At 43.0% G+C, this 17,180-nt stretch overlaps 1 protein-coding gene and 1 pseudogene across 4 annotated transcripts in view; both read left to right on the top strand.

The window, feature by feature from the left end:
• The window catches only part of PHKB (phosphorylase kinase regulatory subunit beta), a 239,896-nt gene that overhangs the window by 137,392 nt on the left and 85,324 nt on the right, over positions 1–17,180 (top strand). For all 4 annotated transcript variants that reach the window (XM_029075680.2, XM_029075681.2, XM_029075682.1 and 1 more), the window contains one exon: positions 9,678–9,772. In XM_029075680.2, the coding sequence (XP_028931513.1) occupies positions 9,678–9,772 (95 nt within the window). The remainder of the gene's footprint in view (positions 1–9,677; positions 9,773–17,180) is intronic.
• Positions 10,334–10,432, top strand: LOC114815330 (annotated as a pseudogene).

The raw sequence follows: 17,180 nt of genomic DNA, 5'->3' as shown, positions 1-17,180 counted from the left end.
TGAGCTACAAGTGTTCACCCAGCAAGAACTGGCCTGTTATGGTTTACTGCCCAGTATGATAGTTTGGTCATTAGAAACATTGAATAAAGCAAGACCGGTGAAAACCTAAGGCATATTTAATTCAAATACAAATTATAATAATAATGTTGGTATTTGTTAAGCGCTTACTATGTGCAGAGCACTGTTCTAAGCGCTGGGATAGATACAGGGTAATCAGGTTGCCCCACGTGAGGCTCACAGTCTTAATCCCCATTTTACAAATGAGGGAACTGAGGCACAGAGAAGTGAAGTGACTTGCCCACAGTCACACAGCTGACAAGTGGCAGAGCCGGAATTTGAACCCATGACCTATGACTCCTAAACCTGGGCTCTTTCCACTGAGATGTGCAATTGTGCAGCACTAACAGAGTTTTTTGAATCACTTTGTTTTGGGAACTTCATTCCCCCTCTAAACGCTAAGTTCCTTGTGGCCAGGGAATGTGTTTACCAACTCTGTTATGTCATACTCTCCCAAGTGCTTAGTACAGGGCTTTCCACACAGTAAGTGCTCAATAACTCTGGGACTCCCCTTCTAGACTGTAAGCTTGTTGTTGACTGGGAACGTGTTTACCAACTCTGTTATATCGTACTCTCCCAAGTGCTTAGTACAGTGCTCTGAACACAGTAAACACACAATAAATACCATTGATTGATTGAACAAATATAGTCAATTGATTTGGACTCTTATCTGCTCAGAGAAGCAGTGTAGCTTAGTGGAAAGATTGCGGGCTTGGGAGTCGGAGGGCATGGGTTCTAATCCCGGCTCCGCCACTTGTCCGCTGCATGACCTTGGGCAAGCCACTTAACTTCTCTGGGTCTCAGTTACCTCATCTGTGAAATGGGGATAAAGACTGTGAGCCCCACATGGGACAATCTGATTACCTTGTATCTAGCTTAGAACAGTGCTTGGCACATAGTAAGTGCTTAACAAATACCATTATTATTGGTATTATTATTTCATGCCAAATAAGCTTCCAATATGATCATTGTTGTTTTCACTGACCTGCTAGGAAAGTGCAGTCTTGATGATTCTATAGTTGGGTGGTTATACAGCTGGCTCAAGCTGATCCAAAGGTCATCTTGGGGAAGAATCATATATAGTGCCCCTCAGGATTGGTTATATTCAGCATTGTCGTTGATGAGTGCGTGAAAAAATTGAAATGATCTTCATCACTTTTGCAGTTGTTAGCAAATTGGGCAGGGTTGCAAACTGGTCCAAAAAAACACTGAAATTCTAGAAGGGGCAAGGACAAGGAAATGAACTTTCTGTTCCACAGATACAGGATGGAGAACTACAGAAACGGTTTGGAGTCATAGCTGACCACAAGTTAAGTGTGTTAGTAAATGTACTGCTGCTTTTGGAGAAGCCCACAGGAACCTGGGGTGTATTAGCCATAGCATGAAATCCTCTACGTCACCCAAATTTTTGTTAAGAGTATTGTGTCCAATTGTGGTCATCATAATTTTGAAATGATTTCTTTTGATTATGGTATTGGTTAACCACTTACTCTGTGCCAGGCACTCTACTAAGCACTGGGGTAGATACAAGATAATCAAGTTGGATACAGACTATTTCCCTCATGGGCCTCACAGTCTTAATCCCCATTTTATAGATGAGGTAACTGAGGCACAGAGAAGTTAAGTGACTTGCCTAGAGTCCCACAGTAGAAAAGTGGCAGAGCTGGGTTTAGAACCCAGGTCCTTCTGACTCCCGGGCCTGTGCTCTAACTGCTGGACAAACTGCTAGACATGGCAGCATCTGGAATGTCTGTCTCTCCCAACCTGGGAGGAGAAACCAGGTTGGCTGACTTCCTGAACTGTATCCTCTCCACTAGACCATACTGCCCCCGAAAGGACGTTTCATGAGCCTCCTCATGACAGGAAGGATTTTTATGGGGAGGATTCAGATTTGTTGTTTTCCATGTCCACTGTGGACCAAACAAGAGGACAAGGGTTTTGTGTAAGGAGAGATTCTGAATGAATAGAAAGAAAACTTCTTGACCGTTGGAGATAATGAGGCTGGAACTATTGAGGTGACATGTCTATCCCTAGAGATTTAAAGCAATAGTTATCCATTTTATCATGGATGATTTAGTCATTCATCTTGCTTAGAGGTAAGGGGCTGAGCCAAATGACCTCTCAAGTTGTTTTCCTGGTTTATGTTTCTCTGATTAATCAAAGATAAAAATAAAGGGCAACTACTGAAGCAAAAGGCTGTTTGTTTCTGAGCCATTTAATGATCTATTTTGTGGCATCTGAAGATTGCAAGTAATTTTAGTGTTGATGCACAGAGGGCATGTTTGGCATAATACGTGTCTGTAATGCTGTTCTTTGGGTTAGAAAACGAAAGTACCGATGGTCGTAGCAGGGAAGCAGCTTGGCTTAGTGGAAAGAGCACAGGTCTTGGAATCAGAGGATTTATGTTCTAATCCCAGCTCTTGCCTGCTGTGTGACTGGGGACAGGTCACTTAACTTCTCTGTGCCTCAGTTTCCTCAACTGTAAAATGGGGGTTCAATACTTATCCTTCCTCCTCCTGAGACTCTAAGGCCCATGTGGGAATGTGTCCAACCTGATTAACTTGTATCTATCCATGTGCTTAAAACAGTGCTTGACACATAGTAAGCACTTAAATACAATAATAATAATGAGTAAACATGATTGGCATCCTATATAGTGCAGGATGGTAGGGTTGTTTATTTTTATTTGTTTATTGTTATACTGTACTCTCCTAAAGACTTATTATAGTGCTTTACTGAACAGTAAGTGCTCAACAAATACAACTGAATGAATGGACATTGCTTTGGAAGTTGTCTCTGAGTAGTTTACAGTTTTCCTCAATGTTGGTAACTTGTTTGTTCCAACTCCTGCCTGACGTAATGTCTGAGAGTAAATGCACAGGAAAAAAAAATTCCTCCAGCTGCCATCCAGAATGGCTCAACATTGTCATTTGGGGGTTTCTCCATCACTCTAAACAGTGTAGACATCAGAGCCAACCAGAGATTCCAGTGACTTACAGACGAACTTATGGAAAGTTATGCATATGTCCAAGGAATTACTATTTCTGTGTTTCTTGCTGCATTTTCAAAACTGCTGATGATTTCGTGACACCCTAGATGAACAGATTCCACCTGGAAATCTCATCTGCTTTAGAGTAGAAATGAAATCTACAGGAGTCCTAGCTGGCAGGTAGCTATTCAAAGGTTTCATTTTCTTATCAGTCAATCAGTGGTTTTTATTGAGCACTGATTTGTGTAGAGCACTGTACTAAGTCCTTGGAGAGTAAAATGCAATAGAATTGGTAGCTATGTTCCCTGTCCACAAGAAATTTACAGTCTAGAGAGGGAAACAGACATTAATATGAATACATATGCATAAGTACTGAGGGTGGAGTAAATATTAAGTGTTTAAAAGTTACAGATTTTTGTTTTGTTTTGTTGTCTGTCTTCCCCCTTCTAGACTGTGAGCCCATTGTTGGGTAGGGGTTGTCTCTATTTGTTGCCAAATTGTACTTTCCAGGCGCTTAGTACAGTGCTCTGCACACAGTAAGTGTTCAATAAATACAGTTGATTGAATGAATGAATACAGATCCAAGTCCCCAGGCAGGACAGAAGCAGTGTGGCCTGGTGGATAGAGCATGGGCCTGGGAGTCAGAAGGACTTGGGTCCTAATCCCAGGTCTACCGCTTGTCTGAATCACTTCACTTCGCTGAGCTTCGGTTACCTCATTTGTAAAATGGGAATAAAGACTGTGAGCCTTATGTGGGACAGGAACTGCATCCAACCTGATTAACTTGTATCTACCCCATTGCTTAGTGTGGTGCCCGGCACATAGTAAGTGCTTAGCAAATACCATTAAAAAAAAGTGCAGAAGAAAGAGGAAATAGGGGAAAACGGGTTAATCGGGGAAGGTATCTTGAAGGAGATATTATTTTACTCAGGCTTTGAAGGTGGGGAGAGGGGTGGTCAGTCGTACATGGACGGACAGGAAGTTCCAGGTCAGAGGGAGGATGTAGACAATGGTTTGATGGCATCGGAGACGAAATTGAGGTAGAGTGAGTAAGTTGGCATTAGAAGTCCATTACCCTTAAAGACATGCCTTGCTTTATCACCTATGTTGTAGTTTTTGAAGTTTTCAGGAAGCTTGTGGAATGCTCTGCATAATGCTTTTGATATGCTTTGGATGCAGATCTCTCCTTAGTTTTATTCAGTCTCATCATCCCACCGTCTTTTCTGATTTCAATTTTCTGTTCATAATGCTCATATGCATCTCGTGCCAAATAATGGGATGTTGCAAGAGTGAATTCAAGTCATCGTGCCCCATTTAGTCTCCCTACCCAAACTACCTTCCCTTGACTCCCAAACTGACCCCCTCAACCCTTCTGTCTCTACTGAATTCAACTCACACTGTCCACTTCCTTTGCTCCTGTGCATGAGGTGCAGAGTGCTGCTGGTGGGAATCTAGATATCAGGCCAACCTCGTCCACCACAAGTTCATCCTTGCCTGCTTTTCCCACTACTACTAATTATGGTATTTGTTAAGCGCTTACTATGTGCCAGGCACTGTACTAAGCACTGGGGTAGATACAATATAATCAGGTTGGATGCAGTCCATTTCCCTGGTGGGACTCAGTTGTAATCCCTCTTTCACAGATGAGGTAACTGAGGCACAGAGAAGTTAAGCGGCCTGCCCAGGGTCACGCAGCAGACAAGTGGTGGAGCCGGGATTAGAACCTATGCCATGTCTTCTGAGTCCCAAGCCCGTGCTCTTTCCACTAAGCCACGCTGCTTCCCAGCCCGGCAACATGATCTCTCCATCGTTATAGACTCCCATGCCCATTGTCCTCACCAGTTGTTTCAGACGTTTAACTCCCTCTTCAAGCCTCCTGACCCCCACCTCCCCTATCTCTTGCCGCTAATGACCTGGCCTCCTACTCTATTGAGAAAATGGAAAACATCAGGCGTGATCTCCCTAAAATCTCCTCTGCTCCACTCCAGTCCCTCCCTACTTCTGCCTCTTCTTCACATCTCCCAACTTTCCCAGCAGTACCTCAAGAGGAGGTCACCTGCCTTCTCTCAAAATCCACCCCATCCACCTGTGCATCCGACTCCATCCTTTCCCACCTTATCAAAGCATTTGCCCCCTCCTTTTACCCTTCCCAACTACCATCTTCAACAGTTCACACTCCAGTGGCTTTTTCCCCACTACCTTCAAACACGATCATCTCTCCCCATCCTAAAAAAAGCCCCTCCCTTATCGCCACAGCTCCCTGTACTTACCACCCCATCTCCCTCCTACCATCCTCGCCCAACTCCTTGAGCGAGCTCTCTACGCCCACTGTCTCCTGTTCCTCTCCTCCAATTCTCTCCTTGAAAGCACTCAGTCTCCTTGCCCCCTCCCACCTCACCTCCTACTCTCCTATTATAACTCAGCCCTCACGCTTCACTCCTCTATTGCCAACCCACTCACTCTACCTCGACCGTATTCATCTCGTCGCCAACATCTTGCTCACGTCCTGTCTCTGACCTCTTGCCCTCCCTCTTCCTAACCGACAGACAACTACTCTCCCTACCTTCAAAGCCTTATTGAAGGCACATCTCGTCCAAGAGGCTTTGTCTGACTAGACCCTCTTCTCCCACTCATTGCTGCATCGCCCTTGCACTTGGGTTGCACCCTTTACTCACGCCTCCAGCCCCACAGGATTTATGTATATATTTGTAATTTATTAATTCAGATTAATGCCTGTCTCCCCCTGTAGACTGTAAGCTCGGGTGGGCAGGAAACGTGTCTACCAACTCTCATGCTGTACTCTCTCAAGTGCTAAGTGCCAGTAAGTGCTAAATAAATAGGATTGGTTGACTTTGCGAACTAGATTTCTTTAAAAAAAAAATCCCACAGAAAATATCTTTTCACTGTTTCTATCAGCCGCAGCAGAAGCAGCAGCTATCTTTTGTGTCCTACTTAGGGGGTGCATGGCATTTTATTGAGCTTGCTAAAAAAAAAAAAGCACTCGTAGTCATCACAGCCACAGTCCCAGCCCTCGAGGTGTTTTAATCCAAAATGGACGGCACTGGCATGCACTCAGCAACCCAGTTCTAGCACTTTAGGACTGGAGATGAATCTTAATAACAAACCAGTCCAACCCATCACATCCATTTAAGACACATGAATGTATAGTACATATAGTTGTACAAGATCTCCAGGTTTGGACATTCTGCACCATTCCTTTATTGCCAGGAAATTGTTTTTTATGGTATTTGTTAGTCGCTTCCTATGTGCTGGGCACTGTACTAAATGCTGGGGTAGATACAAACTAATCAGGTTGGTCACAAATCCATTTCCCACATGGGACTCACAATCTTAATCCCCATTTTAACAGATCAGTAACTGAGACACAGAGAAGTTAAGTGACTTCCCAAGGTCACACAGTAGACAAGTAGCCGAGGTGGGATTAGAACCCGGATCCTGCTGATTCCCAGGCCCTTGTTCTATCCACTAGGCATTACTGCTTCTCCCTGATTGTTGATACCCAGGAGGTGTAATTGTAAGTGAAAAAATCTTCCCTGCATAATTGTGAAATTTTTTTGGCAGTTGTAGCACCAAGGGTTATAGGGAAGGGGGGAGATGGACTGGGAGAGGACCAATTTTAAAGAGCTCACAATCCACAAAACCACCGTTTTTGTCTATCCTGCTCTGATGAGAAACTTTCAGGTCTCCTCAGACTTGGCGTGAGCAAGTCTGAAAGTCCAGTGCAAACATCTGTGAGGCTCATTTGCCTCTGGGGAGTGGGAGAACACTATGGTTTAGAGGGGTTTTTTGCCCCTATTTTCAGTTGACAGGTTAAAACATTTCTTTTGGTGGCCATTTAAAGACATGTGTAGGTTATTTTCATTCAAAACTCATTTTCAGGCAAGTATGTGTGTTAAATGAAAGTGAATGGCTCAATCTTATCTATTTACTGTTCACGTTGGAGCCCCCAAACCATTTTTAATTACACTAAAGCAGTGAAGAGCAGCTAGAACAGAAGAAGATGAATCTGAGAAGTTTGGTGTTTAAAATGCTTATTTCAAGACTTATTGGATTGACCAGAATACTTTATACAGCTACAACTTTTTTAGGTTTATCTGTCTGTACTTAGTAACAGTAAAATAACAAATTAACAACCTCATTTCTGAAGAACAGCAGCATAGCGGTAATTATTTGGATTGCCCTTTGGTAGTGGAATTCCATTCACATCTTGATGACTGTACAAATGAGATGGGAAAATAATTTGCTGCTTACATAGGATGTTGGTGTACTAATCAAGCCAGCATCCTGAGCTAAATTGAAATTAATAAATTGAAATCCTGTCGATATTTGGCATAATAATTTCTTGAAAGGCTGTAAGATCCTTTTATCCACTATGAGGCTTAAATGTCAATAGGAGGCTACTGTTTAGTTGCAAGTTTTCAGAGGGTGGGGGTTCTGACCATTTTTGTTTTTTCGCTGCTTGTACAGAGCATAAATTGAGGGTCAGGCCCAATCTGGGCTAGCCTGTTTCCTGCTCAGATCTGGCCCAATAATGGCCCTGTCCAGTAAGTAACAGTCTAGATCGTGGCAAATTCCCACTTGTATTCTCTCTCCCAGGGCTCGGCACACAGTAAGCATTTTATGAATGCTATTACCACTATTGCAAAGGGGGAGGATAAACCAAAGTAAAGCCATGACACACTGTTTTGGGTATTCTTCTGAAGCTAAACAGAGATAGTTGGAGAACAATGTGATCGTTCTCACTCTTCCCCCCGGTCAAAGACCTATGAAGGCTTCCTCCAAGAGGCCTTCCCAGACTAAGCCCTCCTTTTCCTCAGCCCCCCCACCCCTCCACATTACCGCAACTCACTCCCTTTGCTCTATCCCCCTCTCCCCACCCCACAACATTTTTATATATATATATATATATATATATATATATATATATATATATATATGTATATCTCCCTGCTTCTAGCCTGTAAGCCCGGTGTGAGCAGGGATTGTCTCACTTTATTGCTGAATTGTACTTTCCAAACATTTAGTACAGCACTCTGCACACACTAGGTCCCTCCATTTGTGGCCACTTCTTGTTTGACCCTGAGAACTTTCTGTTTGCCACCACCGTGCCTGAAGTGCCAGCCAGGTAGTGAGATCAAAGAGTCAGAGACCTTCCAAGACCAGACCCATCTCCAGATACCATCTTGATGATACATCAGGACCTAAAAAATGTTTCATAAAGGCTCTCCCAAGTCTCAAAAAATGGAGATAACATTGAACAGGGCATCACTTAGCACTCAATAAATACTACTGAATGAATGAATGACTATCATTTTCTCTGATTTTTCCAGTGTTGCCTAGGAACAGGTTTTTTGTTTTTTTTTCAAATGAAGAATTGCATGTGGATTCATATGGCTTAGTTTTAAAGTGCACTGGAAGAGAATTTGCTCAGTATTCCAGTCTTGTATGTAGAGAATAATAAGTGAAAACACTTATGACTACTAAAGGTTATGAATTAGCTGGAGATGCACAAATTTGAAAAAAACCTGTTTGAATATATTTTTCTGTCAAAGTGAAAATTTTATATGATATTAGTTATAACTGCCTAACCCATTTATCACTGCATTTTGGAAACTCATCAAGTATTTTTGGAAATGTAATTTCAACCACATCAACTAACAAATTATTTTAGCTTTCAACTGAGTGTTCTTATCCCGGAGAATGTTTATTTATGCAGCCCGTAGAAATTTGTCAGTCATCCCCATCGCTGTCAATTAGTGATTTTTGAGCATTCAGCATTTTAGTTGGCACTTTATAGACTCTGGAGAACATGTAGTCTTTTCCCTCAAATGGCAGACATACCACTACAAGACTTAGCATTTTCAAAGCCATGCATTTTTAAAAATCACAAATGCGAATGCCAAGTGGCATTCAAAATACTTGTAATAGGATTTTAGAACCCTATTTTATGTTCATGGTTACTTTTTGCTTTACCAGGAAGTGACCCTGGTTTTTAACCTAGTCAAAAACTCATTATTTAGACGTGCCTTTATAACAAAAAATCAGTTTTTCAGTGCTCTAGAAAGCTGCAATTTAGCAAGTTAATGGCAAGACCTCTACAGTAATTACAGATGGGTACAGATATTAAAGTTGACTTCCCTTCAAAGAGCCTCACATTTCATAATTATTCACAGTTTTTTAGTTGGAATGCGATTATTGTGCACACTTTTTGTCTCTCCCCCTGACTAAACACTGAGTTTAAATGACCTCCTGTATTGTAGATCTCAATCTCCTCATTCACCCTTGCTGCATGAGAGATGATCAGCTTCTTAAAGGATGACATGTGACATGTGGCAGGTAGTCTTGGTTGCTGATAGTTTTCTAAGCCGCTTGGATTCTTTATAGCCTCCAAATTTGAAATGAATTGTAGAACAGTTGAGAAACAAAAATTTCAACTTCTTAAGGAAAATATCAGGACCACAGTTGACATTCTGTGTTCCTGGATAAAATGGAAATGTGAACTATATATTAAGAGTAGACCAGACGTTAAGTCCAAATGTCCAACTCCTAAGACCAAATGAAAGTTAAAGGCAGCTTAACCTTACCGGGTTTTTTTTTGTTTTGTTTTCAGTTGATGAATTAATAATCCCAAAAGACATTGATCCAATACAGCGTTACGTCCCTGTCCAGGATCAACGAAATGTTAGCATGCGGTTCTCCAACCAGGTAAAGGACACATTTTATTTATTTATTATGATTTATTTTTTATTTATTATTTTTTCATGTTTACTGAGAGCAGAACACCACACTTAGGAGAAGACAGAGGAAAACACATGTTCCCTGTGCTTCAGGAGTTCATAATCTGAAATAAGATTTCAAATGGAGGAGCCTCAATATATATTTGGAAAGGTTTACTCTTCTACTTCCTTTTTATTTTATTTTTTTGAAATGTGACATCACCTAAAACTTCTCAAAAAAAATAAGAATGTGGTGTTCAATCCTTTTTTATCTAATTCTTGCAGTTAGATTCACTTTAGAAGGAAGGGATGTTTTTAAAAACACCTCGCAATATAGGTGCAAGATTTATTTCTTTGGGGTGTTAGAGGTCACCCAATTCACAGTCCTCAAATTTGAGGTATTTGGGTATGTGTCCACTAAGTCCCTTTGATGGAGGGAAGAGGCTTGCACTTGAAAATTGCTCAGATCCAAGATAATAATAATAATGATGGTATTTGTTAAGCACTTACTCTGTGCCAAGCACTGTTCTAAGCACTAAGGTTGATATGTGTATGTTTCAGCAGCACATATACTAAAATTGGAACGATTCAGAGAAAATTAGCATGGCCCCTACGCAAGGATGACACGCAAATTCGTGAAGCGATTTTTCATGAGAAGCAGCGTGGCTTAGTGGAAAGAACCTAGGCTTGGAAGTCAGAGGTCATGGGTTCTAATCCCTGCTCTGCCACTTGTCTGCTGTGTGACCTCGGGCAAGTCACTTAACTTCTCTGTGCCTCCGTTCCATCATCTGTAAAATGGGGATTTAAGACTGTGAGCCCCATGTGGGACAACCTGATTACCTTGTATCTACCCCAGCGCTTAAAACAGTGCTTGGCATATAATGAATACTTAACAAATACCAAGATTGTTACTATTATTATTACAAGCAAGATCAGCATGCGTTCTACTTTCATACAGTCAACCAATGGTATTTACTGAACTCCTGCTGTGTGCAGAGGACTGTACTGAGCTCTTGGGTAAATGCAGTACAGTAGGGTTGGTAGGCATGATCCTTGCGCAGAGGAACTTGCAGTCTCCAGATTGAAACAGACATTAAAATAAATTACAGAGAGGCAAATCTGCTTTTACAGATACATTCCTGATAAAATCTAGAATGACAGTTTTTGTTGTTTACTCTGTGGTGGGCATTCAAGCCGCAGTAAAAAGTGTAAAATATTTAGTAGTTGCGGTCATTCACTATGTCGTCCGCAGAATAAATGTCTTCTGAATCAAGAGGATTGATGCTGATTTAGGCAAACCCTCAAGTATCAAATATTCGTTGTAAAGAATTCATGTAGAATGAAAGCTCTGTGAACTGGGAAATGGCTCCAAGTGTGAGAGAGAGAAACAACCCAATGTGACTGGAATTCAAAGCAGTCATCCTCTCAGCTTTGAAAAAGAACACTCACCTTCAGTGAAAATATATTTTTATTCTTTAAGCGGCCACAATACCTTTAGCATTTAAAACATCAATTTTCAAATTGAGAGCGACAGAGTCAGTTAGCTAGAAAGCATTGACTTTTACTCCACTCAGCATGGGCAAGGTGCCCATTGAAAGGATTTATCGGCAGGAAACTCCAAGTTTTTTTCCACCTCCCCAAAGCAACACGAAGCACTCGTAGCATTAGCGGGGGATGTGTTTCGCATAAAGGATTAGCATTTCGGAAGCCTCAAACCACAGTCCCACAAATAAATCGCTTTTGGTAATCCTGAAGTCCGTTGATCTTCCTCTCCCCATCTTCAAAGCATTATTGAAAGTACATCTCTTTCAAGAGGCCTTCCCTGACTAAGCCCTCCTTTCCTCTTCTCCCCTTCCTTCTGCATCACTCTGACTTACTCCCTTTTATTCATCCCCCATCCCAGTCCCACAGCGCTAATGTAATTTATTTATATTAATGTCTCCCGTTCTAAACCGTAAACTCATGGTGGACAGGGAACGTGTCTGCATATTGCCGTATTCTCCCAAGTGCCTAGTACAGTGTTCTGCATACAGTAACCACTCAGTAAATACAGTTGACTGACTGGCTGACTTCTTGATGGGCAGACCTCTTTTGTGGAGTGTGGGGAGTGTTCATCCTCCAGCTCTGTCCCTTATTTCTGGACAAGGAGGAAGAGGGCAGCTGGGTGATCCTCTTAGTCCATGCCAGCTCCCAGCAGGGTGAAAGCCAGAGGTGGGGGGAAGCAGCGTGGCTCAGTGGAAAGAGCACGGGCTTGGGAGTCAGAGGTCATGAGTTCGAATCCAGGATCTGCCACTTGTCAGCTGTGTGACTGTGGGCAAGTCACTTAACTTCTCTGTGCCTCAGTTATCTCATCCGTAAAATGGGGATTAACTGTGAGCCTCGCGTGGGACAACCTGATTACCCCGTATCTACCCCAGTGCTTAGAACAGTGCTCGGCACATAGTAAGCACTTAACAAATACCAACATTATTATTATTATTATTACCTCAAGGGCAACAGCTCTCCATGCGGCGGACTCTGTAAGGATGCAATCGGGGTGTATTTTTTGCATAACAAGGGCATGCACCCCCTTCTCATTTGCAACTGTCTCCCCCTACCCCCAAACCAGCCTTTTCAAAGTGAGAAGCGGCATGACCTAGTGAAAAGAGCACAGGCCTAGGAGTCAGAGGACCTGGGTTCTAATCCCAGCTCCGTCACCTGTCTGCCCTGACACCTTGGGCAAGTCATTTCTCTTGTCTACGCCTCAGTTTCCTCAGTGGGGATTAAACCCTACTTCCTCCTTCGTGGACTGTGAGCCGCAAGTGGGACAGGGTGTGTGCCCACCCTGATAACCTTGTATCCACCCCAGCACTTAGAACAGTGCTCGCCCCATAGTACGTGCTTATTAAATACCATAGTAGTAATAATAATTGTTCTTATAATTATTAACACTCTGAAAAGGTTTGGCCTTGATCGAATTCCCTTGTAAGTTCCCGTTAAGCTTTTGTTCCAGACAGTGGAACTCTGAAGAGGATAAGCATTTTGATAAACAAGAATCAGGACTCAAGGGTGGCGAGCTGTGAGGCATAGTTGTGTAATAAGCACAGTTAAGGATGAATCCCTGATGGCTCTGGTGGTGTCTGGTATGGCTGGATGGGCAAGCTGAAGGGTAACCAGCGTGAAGGGAAGCAGCGTGGCTCAGTGGAAAAAGCCTGGGCTTCAGAGTCAGAGATCATGGGTTCGAATCCCGGCTCTGCCACGTGTCAGCTGTGTGACTGTGGGCAAGTCACTTAACTTCTCTGTGCCTCAGTTACCTCATCTGTAAAATGGGGATTAACTGTGAGCCTCACGGGGGACAACCTGATCACCCTGTATCTACCCCAGTGCTTAGAACAGTGCCCTGCACATAGTAAGCGCTTAACAAATACCAACATTATTATTATTATTATTAACCATAGTGCTGTGTAGTGCCATCCCAGTGTGATGTTCCAACCCAGAGAGTCAGCTTTAGAACCCTTGCAAACTCCTCACAGCTCCTTGCATTCAACATGGAATGATCACGAGCAAATAGGGAAGGCTTTCTGGATGTTTGATCTCATAATAATAATTATTATTATGGTACTTGTTAAGAGCTTACTATGTGCCAAGCGCTGGGGTAGATACAAGTTAATCAGGTTGGACACAGTCCCTGTCCCATGGGGCTCAAGCTCTTATCCCCATTTTACAGTTGAGGTCACTGAGGCCCAGAGAAGTGAAGTGACTTGCCCAAGGTCACAGAGCAGATATGTGGCAGAGCTGGAATTAGAACGCAGGTCCTTCTGGCTCCCAGGCCCAGGCTCTGCCCACTAAGCCACACTGCTTCTCTAATAATGGTGGTATTTGTCCACCATTATTAATGATAATGGTGGACAAATTAAGTGATAATTAATTGAGTGATAATTAAGTGATAATTAAGTCCAAAACCTAAGTGCTTACTGTGTGCCAACCACTGTACTCAGCCCTGGTGTAGATACAACATAACTGGGTTGGACCCAGTCCTTGTCCCTCTTCAGGTTCATAGTCTAAGTAGGAGGGAAAACAGGTGTTTAATCCACATTTTACAGATGAAGAAACTGAGCCACAGAGAATTACCTGACTTGCCCTAGGCCATCCAGCCGGCAGGTAGTAGACCTGGGAGTAGAACTCCCCTCAGCACTATACTCATCCTCTCAACTGTATATATCTTCATTACCCTATTTATTTTGTTAATGAGATGTACATCACCCTGATTCTATTTATTTGCTGTTGTTTTAATGAGATGTTCTTCCCCTTGATTCTATTTGTTGCCATTGTTCTTGTCTGTCCGTCTCCCCCGATTAGACTGTAAACCCGTCAAAGGGCAGGGACTGTCTCTATCTGTTACTGATTTGTACATTCCAAGCGCTCAGTACAGTGCTCTGCACATAGTAAGCGTTCAATAAATACTATTGAATGAATAAATGAATGAACTAAGGTCCTCTGCCTCCGAGACCCATGCACTTTCCAATGGACCACCACACTTCTCTTTTTCAAGCCACCAGGAGGTTCACCGTTGCAGGAATTTTCTGTGGGGCGAAAGATTTTAGACAGCATTTGTTTGATAACTAGAGAGCATGCCCAGCATTCATTATCACCATCATTATCATCAGTGTCGGCTCACCATTAACTAATATTTTTAATTATTGCTTCTAGGCTTATGGCAACAGGACTATTATTGTCAGCAGTATTCATGTGCAAATATCTGGAGTAGATGCTAGGAATACTTATGTTTTTATTTCATTATTTTTCTTATTGTTAATCATGAACCTGCTTTAACAGGCTTTCCTTCTCTCTTCTCCCAGAGCAAATTCTCTTAAAAATCATGAGATCCATTGTTCACTCTCCAGTGATAAGTCCAAAACCTAAATGCACATACCTCTAGATTTGGTTTCTAGCATGTGAGCTCCTGCTTCTGAAAGTCAAGGTGAAGTTTCAGAGAAATGAGAAGGTTTCACGATTGAGGCATTCATTTATTTAATGTTTCGAAGGTTCCTCCAGATGCTTCCTACAGCCTCCTAGGAGCTTACCATTTTCTGTTGCCTAGGTAATTCAGATGCCTGGGAACCCTCTGATTATCAAGACTTTTCATGTTTCACCTTTCAATGCCTTGCTATGTTAATACGAGATAATGGTAGCCTGAAATTGTGTTTGTTCCCAGCCTCTGCTGCTTATCCAAACTTGCAACGTGTCTAAACTCTGACAGATATTACATGTAGCAGGAAGCGTGGTAGAATTTCATGCAACTCATTTTCTTCAGCCTTTCAGCTGTCCACTGAGGGGGTGGCAGGGGTGAGTGTGGGGGGAATGCCTTTGCCAAGGACATCTATTTATGAGAGCCATATGGTTTATTTCAGAAGATTTGCTCCAGTTAGGGTTCGTTTCTTATTTTATTCCAAAGTATCATGGAGTACAGAATAGACAAACTTCACGGTTACGTACGAAGAGGATCAGAATTCCTTTTCGGTTTTTGGTGGGATCGGTTGAATTTAGCGAACGTGGTTCAGTCTGCATTCAAATCTAATTTACAAGTGCCCCCTCTTTTCATTTCAGAGTAAAATTCTGAGGGATCAATTTCTCTTTTGTCACACAAGTATATTAATGTAGGTTGAACATTGCTGAGTTATCAGAAATTCCTGACCATTTGTCATTAGTCCCTGACCTGTCAGCATCCTTTCTGTTGCTTCTCCTGAGTTTCAGCAAAAGCACTGAGAAGAAGGCTGCCAGAGTAGCTTCAAGCAGGAGTAATAGACAAATTGGAGAGAGGCCCATTTAGCGGCATGGCCTAGCGGAAAGAGTGTGGGCCTGAGATTGGAAGACCTGGCTTCTAATTTCTGCTCCACCATTTGCCTGTGGGACCATGGGCAAGTCAACTAATGCTGTGCCTCAGTTTCTTCTTCAATAAAAATGGGAATAAGTTAGTGTTCTCCCTCCCACTTACCCAGAGAGCCCAGTGTGGGATAGGGACTCCGTCCAATCTGCTTTTATTATGTCCACCCCAGCATACTGTACAGCGCTTAAAAATATTATCTTTTCACTATTACTGTTTTTATCATCATCATTATTAGCTGGGCTCTCTGTGGCTGGGTGTTTGAATGACCTTTCTGCCCCTGTTTGCACAGAGTCCTCTAGGCCATGCCTCACTAGTCGCTTTTCCTCTTGCAACATCCTCACCACCCTCTCCACTACTGCATCTCCTTATCCGTCCCAACGTTGTCCCCCACCCTCCCTATGACAGGACCCTTTGATGAATAAAAAGGGTAGTGAGTAAGTTATCTCGCTTTTTGATATTATCGAAATAAATGTAATAGTGATTTGAAGTAGAAAAACGCTACTTGGGAACAAGTAGCAAGCGATCGATTGGTTACAAGAACAGTGGTCGTAGCAGGGCAAAAATTCCAAGACCTCATCCAGCCCACTTGTCTTCGGAGTGGCTCGTTCTCCCAGAGGCAAGCCATGGATCACTCCTGAGAGGTTCGAAGAAAGAAAGATGGAGAAGAGGCTGAGGAAGAGTGATAAGGAGAGACAGAAGGAAAAAAGGGAGGGAGAAGCAATGTGGCCTAATGGATAGAGCACGGGCCTGGGAGTCAGAAGGACCTGGATTCTAATCCCGGCTCCGCCACTTATCTGCTCTGTGACCTTGGGCAAGTCACTTAATTTCTCTGGGCCTCATTTACCGCATCTGTAAAATGGGGATTAAGACAATGAACCCCACATGGAACCAGACTGTGTCCAACCTCTATCTACCTGTCACCCGTCGCCAGGGACAGGTTCTTTCGGAATCGGCGCGGGAGAGAGAGAGAGAGATAGGCTGGAGATGGAAAACCTGAGTTTTGTATAGAATTTATTCCGCGGGGCGGATCGAATTAATTATTTAGACGCGACAGTCGGCCTTCCCTTTTGGGGGAAATATGGTGTTAAAGCTTCCCCTTTGGGAGGAATTTGGTGTTAAAGCTTCCCTGATGGGAGGATTACACTAGTATGTTACTCGAGTGTGGGCGGACACCAGGGCCCGCCCAGGAAGAGCTCGTTAATGGTTTACTCACAACGTGGTGAGGCGGCTAGTTCCCACCATGTGCGCACCCACTCGGGAGGAATCCACTTAAGCGTTCAATCTATTTATGCGCCGACCCCGTTTAGGCCTTAGACTTACTTATGCGTTACACACTCGTGCGTTAAACTCACTTGCGCGTTACACTCGCTTGTACGCCACCCACTTACGCACTAAACTCACATGTGCATTATACTCACTTATACATTGCCCGCTTATACACTAAGCTCACATATGCGTTACACTCATACGTTACCCACTTATGTATTTAACCCAGTTATGTGTTACACTCACCCGTCCCACGACCCCTGTC

Source organism: Ornithorhynchus anatinus, chromosome 11 (assembly GCF_004115215.2).
Source record: "Ornithorhynchus anatinus isolate Pmale09 chromosome 11, mOrnAna1.pri.v4, whole genome shotgun sequence".
NCBI lineage: Eukaryota > Metazoa > Chordata > Mammalia > Monotremata > Ornithorhynchidae > Ornithorhynchus > Ornithorhynchus anatinus.
Note: the sequence above shows the minus strand (reverse complement) of the source record. Positions and strands in the feature narration are given on the sequence as shown.